Source organism: Melopsittacus undulatus, chromosome 4, assembly GCF_012275295.1.
Source record: "Melopsittacus undulatus isolate bMelUnd1 chromosome 4, bMelUnd1.mat.Z, whole genome shotgun sequence".
NCBI lineage: Eukaryota > Metazoa > Chordata > Aves > Psittaciformes > Psittaculidae > Melopsittacus > Melopsittacus undulatus.
The window spans coordinates 53,425,817-53,447,830 of NC_047530.1; the positions used below are offsets into that span (position 1 = coordinate 53,425,817).

The 22,014-nt window shown below is 36.8% G+C and overlaps 1 protein-coding gene across 1 annotated transcript in view; it reads left to right on the forward strand.

Annotated features, from left to right (window-relative positions):
• The window catches only part of SBF2 (SET binding factor 2), a 258,529-nt gene that overhangs the window by 89,859 nt on the left and 146,656 nt on the right, over positions 1–22,014 (forward strand). Inside the window, exon 3 of the mRNA XM_034062016.1 lies at positions 18,074–18,211. Coding sequence (XP_033917907.1) covers positions 18,074–18,211 — 138 coding nt within the window. The remainder of the gene's footprint in view (positions 1–18,073; positions 18,212–22,014) is intronic.

Consider the following 22,014-nt stretch of genomic DNA (forward strand, 5'->3'; position numbering starts at 1 on the left):
ATCAGCATGGTTCTGCCACAACACAGTTGTCTAAATCCGCATCGACTGTCAGTGGGAACTTCACTGATATATATGAAACTCACTGTGTGTTACACTGTCGGTGTTTTCTACCCAGCTCATCTCACTTTTAATGGATGATACGCACAACTTTCTGGGCTCCTTCACTTCTGAGGTTCCTTTTGTGCACAAAAGGTGACACATTTACAGGTGATGAATTTGCTAATAAAATTGGCTTGCTGTGCATCAGTTCATTGTGAAGTTGTCCTTATATACCATCCGAATGTGCTAATTTCCATAACATGTTTCTAGTAAACTCATTAGCAAGTGTCTGTAGTTGGTTGTTCAGGGAGATGAGTAATTTCGCACTCCCAGATTTTTACTACTGGGAAGTAGTAGCATCAGTTTATATCCTACTTTCTGGAGTTCAGAACAGTTTCCAAATCAGTGTGGAAATACTGAATTTGAAACAGTGCTCTAATTTTGGACAGCTGAAAGATGCCAAGTATGTGGTAGAGCATAATCTTTTCTTGAACAATAGTTTTGAAGTTAAAAAAAAAAGAAAATGAAAAAGACATTTTATAATTCTGTAATGGTTTTGGAAAAGTGCAAGTCATAAGAGGAATTGAAAACAATTTGTGTTGCAAAACAGTGCAATAGGTTGACACTTGGCATGCAAAGTTTGGTGAAAACATTAAGAAAGGTGAAAATATTATAGTGCAACTTTTAAATGCATCTTGAAGAGGCATTTAATGTTACTTGAGGATTTATAATGTTAAGAATATTGGCATCAAATCACAAAAAGTTCATTTCCCTTATGAAATTACTCTGGTAATGATACAGCTGTTAGCAAGTCACGGGTTTTAAAGGATATGATCAAGGCTTTGTGTTTGTAGCATTTTCTTTCCTTCTTGTTAACTTGCCGTGCAAAATATTGAGTTGCAAGCTATCATTCATAGATGGACACTTACTTTTTTAAAGCACATATAACTCATAGTATCAAAATATGTACCATTTTATAATCTTGTTCTCAGCAACAGAGTTCCTACTTCGTGGAGGACAGAATGTAAACCTTTAGGAACTCACAGGAGTATCAGCCAGTGTAAAGATTCCCCACTCTTTCAGTTCATTGCTAATTTAAATCCTTTGAAACCCAAAGTAATTGTGTATATAATTATATATATAATTATATACATATGTAATAATTATATATATATAATTATATATAGTATAGCATATGTATGTATAATATAATATTATAAGCAAGATACTATTTTGATCTTTGTTCTGTGTTGTACTTTCTACTTTATTGCGTAAGCATAGATTTGCTGCGTAAGCATAGATTTGCTGCGTAAGCTGTCTTTGTGGCTGTTATTGAGCAGTTGGAGACAGAATGAGAAAATGGACGGTAGAATGAGTTTTAAATGACAGTGGACCTAAAGATTACTGAGATAGTAGGAATAACTTTAATTTTAATTGTAACCACATTTATTGGCTAAGATGCTATTAAACATTGTTGTATCTGGGGATTTACATTAAATCATGCAGATATACATGCAGTTTGCTTTGGAGAAAGAAGAGCTGTGTTTTTTCTTGGTGAATATTTGTGACACAATACGCTAACATTGCACTGCTAGCTGTGAACACACCTGACAGAATATGCCACTTTCTCAGTGTTGTGGGCTTCCTCTTTTACTTTATGCTTTTACCACCAAGTAAAACACGGAAGTAAGAAAAAGTCTTCAACAACTGCAATTTAAGACGTTAGTGTAGATCTCAGTTACTTCATCTAAGACTATATAAAAAGTATTCTTAAAAATACGAAAATTTTAATGCATTTCACTAAGACCTGACTAAATGCAGTCACCACGGATGTGGAGGAATGCTTGGATTATTCAGATCCCATCATATCATTCCAGCAATTGTAATCACTATTATTACAGGTAGAGGGTGGGGTTAGTGTTTCAGGGAAAAGACCAACAAGTAACATATTGCTGTGCTGGTTCTGTGAAGGTGATTTTGAAGATGGTTCTGTGAAGATGGGTTTATAGAAGTGGACAGCGTTAGGCAGTTCAGTTCCATCAGTTTGAGTCGTAGATAATTTTGTTATTAATGTTGCATGTAGGAAAAATCTTTGTCATGTGATCTACAACTAAAGGGCTAAAATACGTAATGTTCCTTATTGCTATGATTTTGCATTTATGGAAAAGACTGGATTCCTTAATTTCTGAGGCAAGATTTGAGATTTTCTTTCTGCAGCCTACCAGTTTCATTTTTACAAGGTCTGAATTCTATCTAGGGATTGTTACTGTCTTAAGACTCTTTGGGGTAGGATACTCAATATATGCAAAGGAACATCAAATAAAAATCAGAGCATATAGGGAAGAGGAGATGATTCTCTCAGGATTGAGGCATGGCTACATAGTTCCTGTCTTTGTGGTTTTGGATTATTTTTTCAGTGAGACATAAACGGGAGGTCTGCCTATTATAAACACTAAAGATCCATCCATGCAAATGTAGGAGTGTTAGCCACTTTGTTTTCTTTACACTTCTATCCTGAGTAATGACATTCTGCCTACGCTTCTTCAATAGCTTTCCTGTGATGAAGTGTGTTGTGTCCAGCTTTAAAATAGTTCTGAAATTTCCTGAATGGATGAAGAGAATTTCGGAAAGGGTATGTGAGCACTGTTGAAAGTAAAGCTGAATTGGATTGCAAAAGGTGGTGGAGTGAGAGTTCTTTAGCTGTACAAATGGCTACGAAAAGAAATAGCAGGACTCTGTTAGACTGTGAAGTTTGGATTAAGGTGAAATACCTTTGCACAGTCCCAAATGAAACTGTCTGGTGCAACTATCTGTAACTGCAGTGGTAAACATGGCTTCAAATGCAAGGTGACTACTGAGAAAAGAATTGGAAAGTGGCATTGCATCTCGCACCTCCCTACTAACAGAGATTTGATTTTAAGATTTATTGCACTGCTGCTGGTGACAACTAGTTAAGTATATACTGATTGAATACACTGAAGATTTAAAGTAAATACTGCTGCTAAAATGAAGTAAAATCCTGTATGGAAGTCTTAATTTAACCATACTGTTTCACAGCATGAAAGCTCAGAGATGAGAAGGTTTAAGGCACACATAAAGGCTTTCCAGTATATATTGATTTTTGAGAAGAATTGAAGAAAATGAAAACTACATCCAGAAAAGTATGTTACTCTTAACTGCATGGTTAAATAAGAAAAATAATAAAGAAAAATAGTGTGGGTTAAGAAAAAAAAAACAACACAAAAATTGTGCACGAGTTTGTGTAAGGGGAAGGTAATTCTTGGTGTGGTTTTTAAACTCTTCACATTGCTACGTAAGAGAGAACAGAAAGGAGGTTTCTGCATAGGAGCCAATATAGTTGGAGCAAGGAAAAGCAGTTGCTCAGCAGGTTTTTTTAAAATCAGTTAAGATGATGGTACTTTAATTGTTCAGAATAGTGATCAAGCGATGTGGTGTTGCAGTGTGCTTATTAATAGAATGTAGAATAAAGACATTTATTTATTAGAGCTTATAAAGGAAATGGTGTAACGTAAAGCAAGATTAGAGTCAGAGGTAAGTGAAGAATGGGTCAAAAAGATGTGAGTCACTGGGTGACAGGAAGAGTAGGTGGTCAGCTATGGCAGAAAATTACATTTTTCTGGATGCTGGTGAGAAGACCAACTGAAATAGATTTTGTGGATAATGATTCAAGTTTTGGTCTGCCACTCAGTCTGCAAACATGTTTATATATCCAGTTCTTACTCTGAAGTGCTGATGTGTCTATTGCTAATTTCTTTTGGCTTAACAGTAATGAAGTAAATGACATCTTTTTGTGGACCTTTCACTCTCTCCCTCGTGTGGTTGTTATCGCACTGGTTTTTGAACCATGAAGCATCTTAATCAGTGAATTGAGGGCAGGGAGATGTCAGTTCTGTTACTTGCAGTGTGGACAGGGCTGTTTGACAGCTTTGCCATTACATATGAACATTTGATGGCAGCTTCTGTGACTTGGAGTTAGCTGTTTAGCTGTGGTTTTCAAATGAAGAACACTAGTCCGTGAGCTCTTTCATAACCTATAGTTTCAGATAACATTTTCTGGATCCTGGCAGAACAGTTCTTTCCATTCCCTCTGATTAATTTTGACCTGGTATTGTGGTATGTTTTTCTTTCCTGTATCTGCTGCTCATCCACTTAAGTCACTTTTCTGTTGGGTTCACTTGTTTATTTTATTACAATTAAAAAAATAGACGTGAGGAATGTTTTTAAAATGCGTCAGTCCTTCCATGGTCATACAAATGAAAGTTTTGAGGCTAGGTTATTAGAAGAGAGTTCAAAATTTTGATAGTTTACTAGGTTGAGGTAATTGCCTGGGGAAGGCTACAGACATTTTCAGCAGGCATGTCTGTCAGCGTATCTGCATTTGCTGTCTTGGATCACTTCCCATATTTGAAGGGAGACAGAAAGTTAAAGCAGGTCTTCAAAAACCACTGCCCAGTAACAAGTCAATGTACTTGTATAGCTTTCTTTTGAGAAATTCCTTCCTGGACTTTGCCGGACTTTGCTTTTTGCTTTTCTGAACTTGTTGAGGACTTTATATACAGATCTAGGAGAACACTTGGATATAAGTTGTTTGGGCCCAGGTTAAATATTAGAAAATAATAAGTCAGTATAGAATTACAACGTGTCATCTAGTTGGCTCTTTCAGTAAACGCATAATACAGGTTTCTGTTATTTCATTGTGGGCTCTTTGAATATATAAACTTCAGTTTTCAAACCAGCAATGCCAGCATAAGTTTTTTTTCATAAAAATGCAATTTGCTAGGACATTTGACTTGCAGGCTTACGTTAAATTATAAAGAAAATAGAGCATAGTTTTGGCTTTGCATGGAGAGTTCTTTTTGTTCTGAGTGAAACGCCGTTTATGAAATAGAGTACAGTAACTTTCTGACTACTTGCAGCAATGTGTAGGCCTGTGTTTATGACTTGGTCTCTACACAACCAGTGTTTTCAAGTTGCTGAGGCTGAAGTTTTTAAGGACAAAGTTGTTATTCTGAATATCTGGGGGGCTGGGGATACTATTTCTTGAAAAATGGTCTGTTGGTTTCTATTTTGGTACAAATCTGTGCATAATTGAAAAATCATTTTGGCAATCTAGTCTGAGTTTATGTGTGTGGGCCAAACCCGTTTGGTACTATCTACTGCCATTCTGCTTTTTTATAGGAAAAAGAAATTGTTTCTTAAATTGCATGATGTTGACTAGCAAATAGGAAAATAGCAGAAAATTCCTATGATGTTTTAAAGGTTCCCCAACCCCCCCCCCAATACTCTGAAAAATTGATTTTCTTCTGTGCTGTTGTAGGTTGAGTGTAGTCCAGTGTCGTTAGCTGTTCTAATGTCATGGGTCAACACATGTTTCCTGGTATGCAACTGTTGAAAGGGTGGGTTTTTTGTTTGTTTTTCAGTTCTCTTTTTTAATGTAACCCATACACACATTGTCAAAGCTCATATATTATTCTTCTAATGTTTGTCCAGTATTGCATAGTTAGTTTAAAATTTTCACTTAATTTGTTTGGAGTTTACAGCAAATATTTTTCATATTATTTTTCTTCAGTATGATCTGTTTCATATTTTGGAGACTTAGGAATGTAGGAAACATTGAGGCATCAGGAAATGCTGCCTGCAGTAGGGTATTTCTGCTCATCTTGTATCATTACTCCTGAGACAAAATGATGAATACTCTCATATTTGGAGGCAGCTCGGCAGTTCTTGCTGCTCAGACGAGACCATCATGTCTGAGGTGTTGTCATCTTCGGCACTTAAGACATAGTCGTCATCTTGCTGAAACAGGTTGCGTCTTGTTACCATGTTTTATAAATGTCTTCCCAATAAAATGAATTTTAGCTATATAATCACAGTAAAATGAAGCTGTTTGTTCTTATTTCTCTTTTGTAATGTTACCTGGTGTTTTCTGTTGTCTGAAGAAATGGCTTCAAACTTTCATGGCCTTATAAGTGTAAATGCTGAACTACAAATGCATTGTAAACCCTAGGTTTCGGTCTCCTTTCAAACTGGACTGTAGCAACAGTGATTTGCGTGGCTGTGGGTAACTTCAGATAGTTTCACAGTCTTCCAGAGGTGGCTTTTGCCAATATAGAAATATTTGATTTTTAGATGAGGGGAAAAATAAAAATACCGTAAGTGGTTCAGTGTTTCACTGTAGCGCTGGTCCTTTATTCTTAGTAGTTAAAATGGCCTGAAGGTTTTCAGGTGATTTTTGTTGCCTGTAGCATGAAAGAATAAATAGTCATTCTTTTAAAAGAACACGCTGTCCTTTTGGAGAGCTGTATTGCACAAGTGATGTCCGAGTCAAAAGTGTGTTGTTATTTTTTTGTTTTGTGTTACTTTTTATTTTTCCTGTAGATGGCTTCCTCTGGGGTATAATTTGGAATAAAATTCAGTACTGTTAAGTATTTTGGCTCTTTATTTTATTCAAAGTATGTAAGACATTACAGATGCCTTGAAATATTTCTATTTCCTCTGTATGCTTATGGGACAGTAGAAGGGAACCCCTTATGGTCAACTAGTGATTCTATTTTTATATATACATGTACCACTAACATTTGATCAATGTGGGGAAACATGTTAGTTATTTAATGTTTTCAGTGGGAGTGTGATCTTTACAGTGTAATTTCCTATGTTTTAATTCCTACTGGTCAATAGCTTCTCCTGTTATGTAACAATTATTTGATAAGTTTACCATATGTACAATAATAACAGCAACAGTGTATTTTCCCCCTTCTTAAGTACATTTTGCATGAAAAAGATGTTGTTTATGTTTCTATTCCCTGTATTTTATGAGATGCTCTTTAATTGATGGTGTTCAGTGATGTTCAGTTTGAAAGCACTGTAAGGGCAGCCCAGGTGTTTGTGGATGTAAGAGACTGGAATTGAACTGAGAGGAGGCACTTTCTGAGCATGCTGTCACTGCAGAGGATACCTGTATGCAGCTGAAATGTGCAAATATGCTTGTATAGGTGTTTTTTCTGTACTTGTTAGCTGCCTTTTGACAGAGGGGGAAATGTGTGGGGTTTTTTTTCAAACTGTAAAGTTAACAGCTTACATTTTGGTAGTAAATTACCAATAACTGTTGTCTTTAAGCAGTAGTATATTTTACAAGTCTGACCGATTATTTTGCATTAAATTGTCAAGCCAACATAGAATTAACTAATCCTTACAGATCCACCTGAAAAATGTATTCCTTTACATGTAGTCTTAATCAGTGCTTTCCAAGAACATTTTATGATGGAATTATACCATATTTTCGATATGTTGCTCATAAACAACAAATTTTGCTTTCTTTTTTAGACATCAGTTTAAAAAAAACCCTTATTTTTACCCTCTTACTGGCTTCACGGAGAAAACCATATGTAATAGATCAGTTTATTTAGTCTGGCTAGAGTCTGTTAATTAGCACCACTGATCTGTGACAAAGCGCCCAGCAATTCTAATAACACTAACTAGTTTCAGAGCTAGTTTCAGTTCTATCCAAACTGGCAGCATTCCTGAGATTAGGATGAGACCAGAGCATCTCCTGAGCTTAAGGGAATTGATTGCACTGATGGTACTAACATGCCATATGTTATAAATGGGAAACAAACAAGCAAAAGAAATCTGTGAATCCCTCTCACCTTGATTTGGTAGAAAATTTCATTGCAGCCTGTGGCTTTGCATGCAGCATGTAGTCACATAAGCAAGACAGGCTAGCCAGACTTCTCTGCAGTATCTGCCAGCCCCATGAAGTGCTGGATTGCTGCCACTGGTTCTCTTGCAAAAATTGAGATGTGCAATTAGGTATTCAGGTGGAAATTCTGTCTAAATCTCTATGCTTAAATGGTTGAAGCTCTGAAGTATGAAATCTAATTATGATCATATCATAATGTAGAGCTTCAAGTGTAATGAACATGTTCAGGCCCTGAAAAGGAAAGAACAAGAGGTTTCATGTAGAGGTTTCCAGGTCTCACACTGGTCTGGGCTGACTTGTGCTGAAACACATGGACTGAATAATTTCTTCCAAAAGCTGTCAAATTTTACTTGAAGAACTCCAACTGAGGGCAACCTCATTCTTACCCTGATAACCTGTTCCAGTTTTCTGTTCCCTTCACTGATTAGATGGTGACATCTTATTTTGAGGTTTGAATTTTTATGATGATGACTTCTGCATATTGTAATACACTGGATCTGGAACACTTATATGAAGTTTTCTTACTAGCAAACACTTTATCTGCATATAACTACTCCATAAAGTGCTTCTCCACAATAAACTAAAACAGATGAGCTCTTTTAAACCCATCACGCGACACTTGTTTTTCAGCCCCAGGGTGTTGGTGGTTTTGGTTTTTTGTTTAGTTTGATTGCATAATTAGCTGCACTGTATTTCTAATACCCCATTCCTCAAATATTGTTTCAATGGCTTGTTTTCTACAAAAACATACCAGTCATTATTCTGTTTGTATGTTTGATTTTTGTATCTGATACAGGTTCAAATTACCTTCTGTTAATTTACCTGAGTTGACTGTTGTGCTGAATCTAATGTCTGTAATTTCCTGTTGATGTTCCTTTACCCATTTGAAACATAGCAATAATGTCTGCAGTCTCCAGACTCCTGTAATTTCTCATTTTTGGAAAAAATGGTGGAATATTAACTTCAGTGGTCAAGAACTCCTTACTTTTTTCCTCTTGGATGCAGGTTACTTCTTATGGAATCATATATTCAGATCAGTTGGAAAAGACCTTTAAGATCATTAAGTCCAACCTCTACCCCAGCAGTGTCAAGTTCACCACTAAACCGTGTCACTGAGGGTCTCATCTACATGGGTTTTGAACACTTCAGACTGTGACTCCACCACTAACATCTTATGACAGAAGCATGCTCCTCATAAAAACTTTTAATGCTCTATTTTGTTCTGTTTCAATTATCATGTGGTCAAGAACGAAGAGCGTTCAAGTTGCAGTGTTCTCATGATTATGCAGAATTCAAATTTAAGATGTCTTCCAAACATGGAGTACACTGAAAATGTGCCAGAAGGGAGGAAAACCAGTTCTCATGATAAAAAGTACAAACTTTCTCAGTGCCAAAGCTCTCTGAAGTTTCATTTTGACAAACTTTGGAATCTTGGTATCTTCTTAATTCAGACACTGCTAAATTCTGAAAGCCTATCTGGAGGACATTGAGTCTTTTCATGAAAATAGCCACTTCCTGGCATGCCAACAGTGCATATGAAAGCATCTGCAGTGGCACAAAGCCTTTTTGTTTAGACTGGAGCTTATGCCAAACTCTCTTACCACACCCATTGAAGACATCCTGTAATGTAGTCCAGTAGTAATGGCCACTTGTATAATGCACGCCTCAGCAGAGGGCAAGTATATCTCATACTATTGGTCCCATTTTTCTGCACAGGAAACTAAAACTCAGTGGAAAGCACCGAACTTTTCAGCTGTCTTTTCATGCTCCTTATTTCAGTGTGTTCTTGGTGAGAGTGCTGACAGGAAATGCATTTCATGGTTTTCATAATTAATTCTGTGGAAATGTAAAATTCAGCAGCAGCAGCCAAAGTACAGAACTTCATTAGTAAGATGCATTCATATTGCAATCTAGTTTTTGGTTGGTTTTTTGTTTGTTTTTAATTTCAGATCATTTGGCTTTCATGCAATTGCAGATACTTTGTTTGCTGAGATTTTTAGCTACACTTCATTTTCCTATTCTTATGTACTTTCTTTTCTGTACACACTTGCAAAAGGGGAAATCAGTTGTGACTCTAAGTGGGAAATAGTAACAAGAAGCATATAAGAAATATTGTAAAATTCTCAAAATGAACAGACTGGCTATATACTGCCCTGTCTGTAATTTTCTTATTTTAAATTTAAGTCCTCTTAGCTGAATAAAGCTCTAGGTGTAGTGAGCTGTTGTAGTTATCTCTCTGCCTTGCTTCTTCAGATAATGGGAGGGTGATGGTGAGCAGGCAGCATGAGATGTAGCGCAGTGGCTGGTAGGAATGGTTTCTGTGATGGTGTGTTTGGCAAGGTGGCCAGTTGTTGCATGTGGTCCTGGACACACTCTCTTTTTCAGGCCCTCTACTACTCACATGGTTAGGGGGAATTTTGCTGGGCTAGGTGACTGCCAACCAATTGAAACTTCCCCAGGCATTCCAAAAGCCCCTTCCCCATGCCAGCCATTCCTTCCTCCTTTCCCTTGATTTCCCCTTACTAGGTGGAAACATTGATGTTGAGACAGATGCCCTGTCTCTGGATTGAACTGGCAGAAAAGTGCTTGGGGCATGTTGTCCGTGTTCCAAATCTTGGAGGCACTGGGATAGACAGCAGCACCATTTTGCCGGCACTGGTTATCTGCTCTCAGGAAACCTGTTTGTTTCAGTCCATGGGGAGAAGCTATCAGGCAAGGCAAGATGCACAAATCAGCTGAATCCTGTGCAGGTTGACTATGACAAAGCCCAAAACATGGAAATCTTGTACAAAACATGGGAGCTTCAGAAAGACCCCCTGAGACCAAAATCTAGACGCATGCATCCCTTCTTGGTATTACATTTACAAACGTACAGCCTTCTGCTTCTATTGATCTGGTTTCCCATCATTCACTTTGCTGCTTTTTTTGGAACTCAGGGTGAGTTTAAAAGTGAGTTGCCACATGAAAGGGTGTATTTAAAAAGGAAATTAGTTATAATTTTGTTTGGACTGAGTGCATTTTATTCAAGGGTTTTAAGGTGTATTTACTATCCTTTTTGTGTGTGTGTTTTTTCTTTCCTGTAAGCATATTTTCTTAGTCTAATTTCTGCTCTCTATGTTAAGAGTAAATTCTGATTTTCTTTTTTGAATTCATGAAATGCATAGAATAGCTGCTTCAGATACCTAACCCATTTGTATTTGGTTTGACATACTGATGTGTGTCTGAGAATTTCTGGTTACTGTCCACAGCTGTCTCACTCTCTTTGCCTGAGGTAGCCCAGAACATGGTGGATACATTGGGGTTTGTTGGGGGTGGTGGTAAAAAAAGATTCTGGGTCCAAGGGCCCCAGAATTTTAAACTTCTATAACATTATCTTGATGGGCACTTAGCTGAAAACAAGAGGAGGTAGCTTAGTTTAAGTAAATGAATAAAAGTCCATGCAATTAATTGTTTGCACAGGTGCACTGGTACCGGTTTCTTACTAAACATGATTAGAATAGAGATGTTGGAAGTTCATTTCGAGAAGAAAACCTCATTCAGAATGTCATTAATCCTGTACTATTTTTGTGGTAGTTTGCTGTAAATCACCACATCTGTAGTCTAGGGTGGCTTTGTTCAGAAATAGAAGATTATTTGACAGATTGTATTTTGGTTTTAATAAGCCATTGGACTGGAGTTATTGAGTGTTCTGAAAACAGAACATGGTTTCCCAGGGGGTGTAGTTTTCTTTCTAAAAGCCAGTTCAAAAATTACTTTCACAAGACAAAGTAGGAATACAGTCCCTGTAAACATGTTTTTTTCAAGTTCAGGGGTTTCAGCGCAGCATTCATTGTGGAAAGGTGTTTTAAGTTGCACAGTATTATGAGTTTTTTAAAACAAAGCAATGAACTTGAAACTTCCGTGTGTGTATGTGCGTGTAGATGTACACCCAGGTGTATTTACTGCTATGCATGCCATTTCAGAACAAGATTTCTCTGCCTGCATGACTTAGGAGAATGAATTAGCTGATTTTAATTGAGATGTTCTCAAATATTTTAATTTCTTTTTATGAACTTCTGCTGCAGGGTCTCTGTGACAAGCTCAAGTATCTGATCATTGAGGATCATTTTAATCTGTAGTTCAAATCAGAGGATACCTTGTCTGTCACTTGTGCAGGAATTTGTGCATTGAGAGCTATTTCAGCAACTTTCAGGCTTAAGAACCCCAAAAATGCAGTTGAGGATCTTTTCTTTGAGGGGAAGTATTTCTTAGTGTCTTTTTTGACATGTTCTTTATGTTTGAAGAGCCAACTGCTGAGGTGGAAATTTCCATAGTACGTGGGGAGAGTCTGTCCCAGGCAAGGAGGGGAATGATTGGACAGTAGCATCACCTGTAATCACAACCTTCCTGCTGCTTCTAACGTAATTCCCCAAAGTATTTCACCCAGTTTCAGGCGTGAGAGACTAAGGGACAGGTACTGTGCAGCAACACCAACATGTGCAGGCACCTGAGTGTGGTTTTTTTCAATTGCTAAGAGGAGAAAGCAATTCTTTGATTTCAAATGACCACCGTGTATTCACACTCCTTTTGCCTTTCATCTGTCTCTGGTGTCATAGGTTAGAAAGTCTGAAATTAATGCAAGATATTAACGTTGGCTTCTTAACCTCTTTTCTGGCTTCCGCACCCCACCAGGCTCTGGGCTGGTGGGAGAAGTAGGCAGCTGGTTTGTGCACATCTTTGAGGGGGTGCTCCAGACATCAGGTCGCAGTAGTTCACTGGTGCCACAAGGTGGTTGTGTAAAGGTTCATCTTGGAGAACTCTGGATTTCAGTAAATTTCAGGGCAGAAAAGACCTTCGTGTTTCTTTTAGGGTTAAGAGCTATTTTTATTCTTTCTTTATAAGGGAGTTGAATTGTTTACAGTTAATCATCAGAAAATTCTACAACCCTTAAAATGGGCTTGTTACCTGGAAATAATTTAGAGTATACTTTAAGTGCACTAGTTTTATTTTAGACTTGGCTAAGAATAAATATGCAGTTGCTTAGATATGGGATCTTGAAAGGCAGGAAGATGTTATAAAATTCAGTGTATATTTTGTATTCTGTTTATATTCAGAGATATCCCCAAATCTCCAAGCATTTCCTCAGATTTACAGCTTCATAACATTGCCTTTTTATTATGCCAGTGAGCCCTGTAATTGTTTTGTTTTAAGTAGAAGTATGCATCTGAAAAAGAAAATTCCCTTTGCCAAAATTCCATACATAAGTGAATGGTGAAATGGTGAAATACTCAGCAGCTGGTGCTAGGTCATGCAAGTCCAGATGGAACAAACTTCCTTCACATGATGTCCAGAACATGGTCCTTTATTTTCAGGGAGGTTTGTAGAAAAGATGATGATCTTGATACCTGTTAAAAACAAAGCACAGTTATTTGAAAAGTCAAAGAAAACCCACAGAAGCAGACAATAAAATGAAACCTTATGCCCAGAATGATCCAGTGGAGAATCAAATGCTTGGTGAAAGAGTTAAACTAGAAAGGAAGGTGAATATCTGTGTCAGATGTGTAAAATTGTAAAGTCATTTTGTGATCTTTTAATTCAAGTGCTGTCAATAGAGTTCAAATGTTTTCTGTTTTATGTGCATCCAAATAGTTTTGGATTTTATTTAACAAGAAACAAGTACAGAAATGTATTTTGAAGAAAATACATAGTGTGAGAATATATTTTAAATGTCATTATGTAATTAAGTGCAGGGTTCTGTAGTGGTACATCACAGACCTTGTCTTCTCTTCTGTATAAACACTTCCAAAAATGCTTTTAAGGGATAACTTGCAAAAATACATCACACAGACTTTCTGAACAAGCTTCCCCCCTCCCTTTCTGCCTTGGTGGTGCCATCAGGGATAGTGAATTTCTGACAGAAAGCCGCCCAGATTGTTGATACAGAAAACAGTGTAAAGTGCAGAGAGAACAGTCTTCTTGTCTGTAGCTACACAGACCCAACTAGAACATTGTTATGGACTTGGTTGTTCTTGGGGTGCAACGGCAGACGTAAATGGCAAAGTTCTAGCATGCAGTTCAGCAAATAAATCATTTCTGGTCAATAGATATCGAGGGCAGATACTGTTGTTCTGTCATGGGAAGGAGACATATGTCTAAAATTTTCCTCTAATGCAACTTGAGCACCATATAATTACTGCTCAGTATGGTAACAGTATTTGGTCTTCATTTCCACAGTATGCAGTGAAACTTCTTCCTACATAGTAATTCATCCAGTTCTTTAACAGAAATTGTGACTTCAGTTTTCTTCAAGTTTTCAACAGCTTTAGTATGTTCTCTAGGGTAGTGTCATGGCATCAAGCCTGTCAGTTTTCAAGAAGCATTTGGACAATGATCTTAGATACATGGTTGAACTTTGGATGTTGCCTGGTGTGGAGTTAGGAGTTTGACTTGATCCTCCTTGGTCCTTCCCAGTTCAGGATACTCTATGATTCCATGATTCTAGACAACAAAGCTGTATACAGTATATCTAAGGTATATGCTGATTTATGCAAATGATTTATTTTAGAAGAGAAGGACAGGGCAAGGGGTAGGATTACACCTACAGCTCTAGGTAGGAAAGAAGGAACGAATTTCCAAATCAAGCAATGCTGACATGTTTGGCTTACACAAATTAGAAGAAACAAATGTCCCTTCTAAACATTCATTAATCATGTCTACACTTTAGAGAGAAGGCTTGTGGTGATGACATGACATACAATTCTTAAAGGTAACAAACCCAGTTGCACTGTTTTAAATACTGTGCGTTATTTAAAAATCTGTCCAGTTTCTTGTTTAGTCTGAAAATATTTGTGGGAATAATCAAGAGAAAATTCTTTGCTTCACTGGGAACCTGCAGTTTCCAACAACCCTTGAAACGTCATTGCAGCACCTTGAATATAAGATCTCTTACATATTTGCACCAGATTTTAGAAGGGAATCAGTTGTAATCTGGAGTTGATTTTAAGCACTTGCCACCATTAGAGGCTTATTTCTATAAATAATGAGTTGGACAATCTGATTATTTCCAATTTTCAGTGTCTTTAGTAGAATTTATGTTCTGGTTCCAGGACTTCTGCAAATAAGTGAAACAATATGGGAGCATGTTAATTTTTAAACTCCTGGCTTTTTTTCTTGTTTACTGAAGAAGCACATGACCTTTGAATTATATTCACAGTGGTGCTTTTGTCTGTTTTGTTACAGCATCTGGTTTGGTAAGGAAACATTTTCTTGTTCTTAGTGGCCAGACTGTGCTGGTAATCGTACTGGATAGTAGCTTGTATTTATACTAGTTTGGACATTCTTCTCAATGATGTTTGCATGTCAAATATTACACTAATATTTATCACCTTATTTCAAGGAAACTGAGAATCATTCATTGTTTAATTTCTTGGGGGAGCATGTTGACTTTATCCTCAATCTCTGTAAATTCCTTCCAGTTTATTTGAAAACACAGATTCTCTTTGTACTCAGTGGGTGTACTCTACTTCAGCTGTTTTCCTTAAAAATCACTAATTGTTGTTTTCTAGTAAAACAGTTACATCTAGAAAGCATACCTTACACACAAGATCATTTTGAAATAGGGAAGAATTCTTACTGACGTGAGTAGGGTTTAGACATGCATGAAGATCGAGAGGCTGCTGTTGAGAGCAGCCTGCCCACATCAGCTGTCACTTCTGATAGTAACAAATTTAGCTGTTGGTTTTCTCTTTGCATTTCCCAGTTTACAGGGTAGATGTTGGGATAAATTTTATGCAATATTCCTGCTAATAAAGGCTTATTACAAAGTATTATATTTTAAAATAAACACAAAAAGTATATTCAAAGTTAACAATAGCTCAGAGTTCAGAATTGATAGTCTGTATGTTTCATGTGAAAACCAGCAATGCGTGAGCCACACATCCCAGGCTCACGTATCTGTCATTTGGGTGCAGAATACATTGTGGATTATCTGGATATACTGGCTCTTCTGTGCCTTTAGTATGTTGTGTTTGGTGTATGGAGAATAGTCCTTTGTCTAGGAATTCCAGACAGCTAAAATTCTGATAGATTACTGCTTACACATATGAGATGGGAAATTACCCATAAAGCTAAAGGGCAGTGGCACCAGCAAGGAGCTCCTGTCCCAGTTGGTAGACTTGACAGGTCTGAAAGAGTGTTGATTGTAAACTCAAGCATTCAGAGCTTAAGAAGTGCCAGATCTAGGACTGCATGAGCAACCTTAATTTGTATGGATGATTCTGTATTAATGGTATACCATGAAATGTTTCTGTTATTAACAGAATCTTACTGCATTCTTTGCATTTTGTCTCATACTTGTTGAACAGTTATTCAGAGTTTGGGGGTTTTTATCTTATTTGAGCTACAGATTCCAAGCTGCATTTACCACACGCCACCTAAACTCTGCGATACATACAAAACTCTAATGATTTTATTGTCAACTTTTAAGTGATGCTTTTGTTACAATGTTATATATATTGACCATAATGCATTATCTTTATAGCAGCCCTGCAGGACTAATAGCGGTATCTTCTTATTTTTATCTGACATGGGATGAAAAACAAAGGGAGATTAGGCCAGTATTATCATGGACTAATACTGGATGCTTTGCTTGGGATGACTGTACTTTTTGATGTTCAGAACAGTTATTCTTAGATGCAGGAGGGGGTGCTTAGCACTTCTAAGGATACAGACTCAGAAGTGTTAAGCTGACTATCTAGAATTTGAAGAATGTAACATGAGAAAACTTGGGTTTTGAAGATTTTCCCAGGATTGTAAAATAAATTGTATCACAGAGGCAGAGTTTTAGCTGCTAGTCACCTAAGACTACCCAGGTTTTATTGCAGAGGTTCTAAAGCTGAATCTGGAGTAAATGTTTGTTTACAGCTTACTCTGCATGCTCTTGCAGTTTTTAGCAGCTGTAGAGCAGAAAGAAGCAGATGCTGGAAACAGGAGATTTCGACCTATCTCTCTGGTTCCTTTGGTATCCACATTGTTTAACAATTCTAGAAATGCTTGTGGTGTGGGTGGTTTGGGTTTTTTAATTATTTTTTTATTCCTAATACGTACAGGGGCTGTTGCCTTCACCACATGTAAATTCTAAGTTTATAATTTTGCTGATGGTAACGTACTTGTGAATTTTTCTTGTATGTGACTTCAGCCTTTAGTAAAAGAAACAGTGAATACAAAATTCCACGCAGGCCATCTCGCAAATCTTCAGCAAACTGATATGTGAATCTCAGCATCGTCTTCTATTACAAGTTATTAACCAATGATGTATGATAGTAACTTAAAAAAAACCTGAAAACATATACTTTTCACTTGCTTTTGAGCTACAGTTCTGTTTTTCTTCATGCTGTTTGTGAATCTCCCTTCTGAGGTCAGAGCTGCTGTCTTTGGTTCTGATGACTTGCACTGCCATAGCCCTGGTCAGCTTGAAAGGAACAAATGCTGAAAGGATTTAGGCTTATTTGACATGTGTTTTAAATATTGCAAGTTTAATCTGCTCATTGCTACAAAAGGTTGGAAACATGTAGTATTTGAAGTGCATGCAAATTATTTGGAGAACTGCAGCCTGTTTGAATCCAAGAAGCAAGTGATTTTCTTTGTTCCTGAGAAGTCAGTAAAGTCATGAAGAAGTCACTAAACTTGAACATACTTTTCACAGGGGTGGCAAAACTTGTATCCCTGCTATGACATGACCTCTTGTAAAATTCCAAATGTTCACCTGGAATTTACAGAGGTAGTAAATAAATGGATGAAAAATAATGCTCTGTAAAGTAGTCTTTTGTAGTAGTAAGTATTGAATAATTTTGCAAGGAAGTGAGAGTGGAATAAATCTGTGTGTTTAGATAAATCAATGGAGAAATAAGTGGAGAAATAAAAAATGTACAGACATTCCAAGACACGACAATTCCAGCTTCAACTTCTAACCTGTTCTCCAAATGAAACCTGCCTGCATAATGTGTCACTTTATTTGTGCTGTTACCTGTTACACCCTGCAAAGATAATCTTGAATACTGAATTCAAAGGAATGCATCTTCAGTTTGCAGGGCTTATTATGTCTGCCTTGAGGTCTGTAGAGCTAGATTTGTATCATTCTGACCAACTCCAAGGCTTGCTCAGTTTGCCCCATTTTCGCTGAATTTGCAACCCTGAATATGTTTGCTGTAAATAAAATGAGCTTCTTGTTTCAGATAGTGTTTTGTTGTATTGTTAAAAAATATTTTTTCTATTTCTTAAGATAATTGATATTACTGCTTAACTATATGTGTGTCTTCTTTTTCTTTCCCCCGTTAGTTTTGCCAGCCTGGAGGATGGCAGCTTTCGAAAGAGAGAAAACAGCCAACATTCTTTGTGGTGGTTTTGACTGATATAGACTCAGAGAGGCACTACTGTTCCTGCTTAACTTTCTATGAAGCAGAGATTAATTTACAGGTAAAAACTCTACAATAACTAACAAAATACAGAAAAAAGTGTCTAGAAACAATAGATTAATGTTATAGAGGTCGTTTCTGGTAAGGATGTACTTTTTCTATCATATACAAATGCATGTATTTTTGTTCAAAGGTAAGCTCAATCTATTTCCTTGTGTGTCTTACCTGCTTTAAAAAAAACAACAAACAACAAACAAAAAAAACCCACAACAAGAAAAGTAAACCCAGCCAAAAACATTTCATGGAATTCCTTTTTCTCCACTGCATTTTTTTTTTATGGGACAGCCAATATTGTGTTCCTTTCATTTAGTTCCATGCTTGACATAGCATGAATGATTCTCATCTTTGTTCTTGGAAAAGTTGTTTATTAACTTCTGCTCCCTCTGCTGGCCAGCTCTTATCAGGCCAGCATAGGACAAATGTATACAAGCTATGCTGTAGGTATATACATATTCCTGTAAGTACATGTAGTGTGGCTGTAAATGGCATGATTTTAAAACGGATAGAACAATTCTTCAGTGTTTAGGTAGGTCGGATTTTGGGTGTCAGCCACTTGGAAGTGTTGGTTTTAAGCATATATTTAATTATTTTTTGGGCAACCTCAGTCTTTCAAAAATAGACATTTTATTTCCCATTTAATGTAAAGTAGTTTGCAGAATCTGTGCTATGACATAATCTGTTACGTCAGTGTTATGTTTTTGGATGTTTTATTTCCCCACATGAAAATTATAAAATAAGTAAAACCTTGGCATTAAGTATATTAAAATCAGTTACAATTAAATAGATGGCTACTGAAGTAGGCTTTTTTGCTTTATTAATATAGTGTAACATTACTGATTACTTGCTTTTAATAATCCAAGTGTACTTATTCTTTCTTTTATTTTTAGAGCAATTAAAAGATGTGGCATAGTAGTATTCTTTTTCTGGGCACAACTAGAAGCCAGAGAATAACAGCTGTTCTTATTTCATTAGTGTTACAGTTTCGGTGGGCTTTATCTTCTTTTCTTTAGATTATTAGAAGGAGTTAGAAGAAGAAATATAATAAAAAATTAGATGTATTTCAGTCTTAAATTTTAGTTTAGATCAGCTGACACCTTCCTGGTGAAATTTTTGTCATTAGTTAATGTCTCTCATTTTTCCTTTATTTTATAAATAAAGAGTGAAGTATTCTATAGTAGTTCTTTCCCAGCTGATAAAAATTTACAATGGCTGATTCTTCCTCCACTCTATGTATTTCATAATATATACTAAATTTAGCAAACTTGTTATTTATCCTGTGGTTTCTAGCAGCTGCTTTTGATTCAGTATTCCCATCTTTGAAGTAATGCTCATCATAAAACATCCAGTATTAACTAAAAGGTTTTGGTTTCTTTTCTTATATTGCCTAAGTATTAAACTAAAAAACAAAACAAAAACCTAAAATGAATAATTAAAAACCTGAGTGCAGCAGGATGTTGGTTCTCCTAATGCCATTCCTGGCTGGGTTGAAAAGAATGCATATTTTTCAGATGAACTTGCTGTGGTGAAATTTATTCTATGACTGCATTGTTTATAGCTAAACTTCCTGTTTCTTTCTAAAACCCTAAGAGAATAATTGAACGTGCCGTGTTACATGGTCATTAGACAAGAATTCGGCACATGTACAATCTGTAATGAAACATAAGCTTATGAAGCATCAGGCTATGAAAGTAATATTGATTTAACCTTTCAGATGCATGCCTCATTAAATAAACAGTCCATGCAACATGGTGTCCAGGCTTGAAATGAATTTTGGACAATACTTTTCACAGTTATACTGTTCAATTTTAATTCTTTTTACCTAAAGATATAACTCACTAAGACAAAAGTAAGATTAAATTAAAAGAAAAGAATTACTTGTTTTTCAGTAGCCTTCCCCAGGTAAACCTTGCTGATACACAAGATTGGTCAAAAGTCAGCTGAAGCAGAATCTCCTTGGCAAAGTCGTCTTCACAAAAACCTGGAATTAACTACTTGAAAGTTTCTGTAGCTAATTAAACTGCAAAATGAAACCAAATGAATTTCTTAGCTTGTGAATGCTAGAAGGGAACTATCAAACCTTTTTTGAGCCTTCTGCATAATAATACAAGAACATTTTTCATGCAGTTGATCAAGCTGGATCTGAGAAGGCTAATTCTGTCATTCTGGTTCCCTTCGTTTCTGCTCTGTTTGTTACAAGATAATTCGTAAGTAAATGCTATCTGTAAAGCAAGGAGCTTGCATTCACGTGATATATTTAGGTAGTACCTATGATAGCCTGGGGTGCAAAATTAATACAGAAACTGTAAAAGCTACCTAGAGAAAAGTATTCTTCCTCTCTGAAAGCCCTGGATTCACTTTAATCTCTTGGCAGATGCATGCCATAACAAGTTTTCCAGAGAAAAGCACAGGCTCTAGTAATCAGCTGATGGCCTATTTTCAACTTGCTACTCCTGGAGAGAAAGTAAAATACTGTTTTATTTGTTGACATCTATGAATCATACTTTGCATTGTTTCAGTGTTGTCATTCTGAACTGACCTGATATTTATTATCTGCATGAATGCTGGTCAGTTTTATTGGTGATCAGCTCTCATGAAGTTGTGACAATATATCAAAAAGATCGATGTTCCTTTTAGTCTGGTCAGTACTCCATATCTGTACTCACAAGGAAGGTGAACACATGTTATTCCATTAAACATGGGAATAAAACTCACTTGATGCTATGGATGCAGGTGATACAGCTTTACTATACAGCCCTTTGTGAATTGTTCTGTTTTACAATGCTAGTCTCAGTTGTCCAAGTTACATTTCTTAAAGCTATACAAGAATACATTCCTCATCTGAGATTAAAATGAAACATTTGAAAATTTGACCTTAACAGGAGTCTGTCCTTGGTTCAGCTGTTACAGTTATTTCTCTCTTTCTTAGTGGCTGGTGCAGTGCTGTGTTTTCACCTTTATTCTGAGAACAGTGCTGATAACACACCAGTATTTTAGTTGTTGCTAAATAATGCTCACCCCAATCAAGACATTTTCGTTCTAATGCTCTGCCAGTGAGGAGGGGCACAGGAAGCCAGGAGGAAGCATAGACAGGACCCCTGACCCAGACTAGCCAAGGGAGTATTCCATACCACCACAGCACAAGTATATAAACTGGGAGGAGTCACCCAGGAGTTACCCAGAAGGGCAGGACACTGCTTGGGTTGGGCTGGTTATTGGTTGATGAGTGATGAGCAATTGTGTACTGTGCATCGCTTGTGTTTGGTTTTTTTCTTTCCTTCCCTTTTTAGTTTTATATTCTCTCTCCTTATTATTTTATTATTATTATTATTATTAGTGGTAGTAGTAGCAATTTTGTATTATGCCTTAGTTACTGGACTGTTCTTATCTCAACTGCTGGGGTTTGCATTCTTTCGAATCTCCTGCCCACCCCGCCAGGAGTAGGGTGGAAGAAGAGGGGGATTGAATAAGTGGCTGCATCGTTCTGAGTTATTCTGGCTGGATTTAAACCGTGAGAGTCTAGAGTTTGGAACATGAATATGCAACTGGAGGCAGTCTGATAATGAGTTAATGACAGCAAAGCTGTTGTCATTTAAAGACTTTGTTTAGTATGTTTCAGGGGAGTTCCATGTGCAAGATTTCTCTCTGATCTCAAGTTTCTACCAATAGAAAGTGTAAAGAGTAGTGAGATACTGCGCTGTTTTCTCTTTCCAGCTTTTTATGTCTCCAGCACATGCTTGGTCTGATCCACAGTTCTGTCTGGCTTAAGGTGCCATTTAGATGCTCTAGCGAATAGGGCCGAATGCC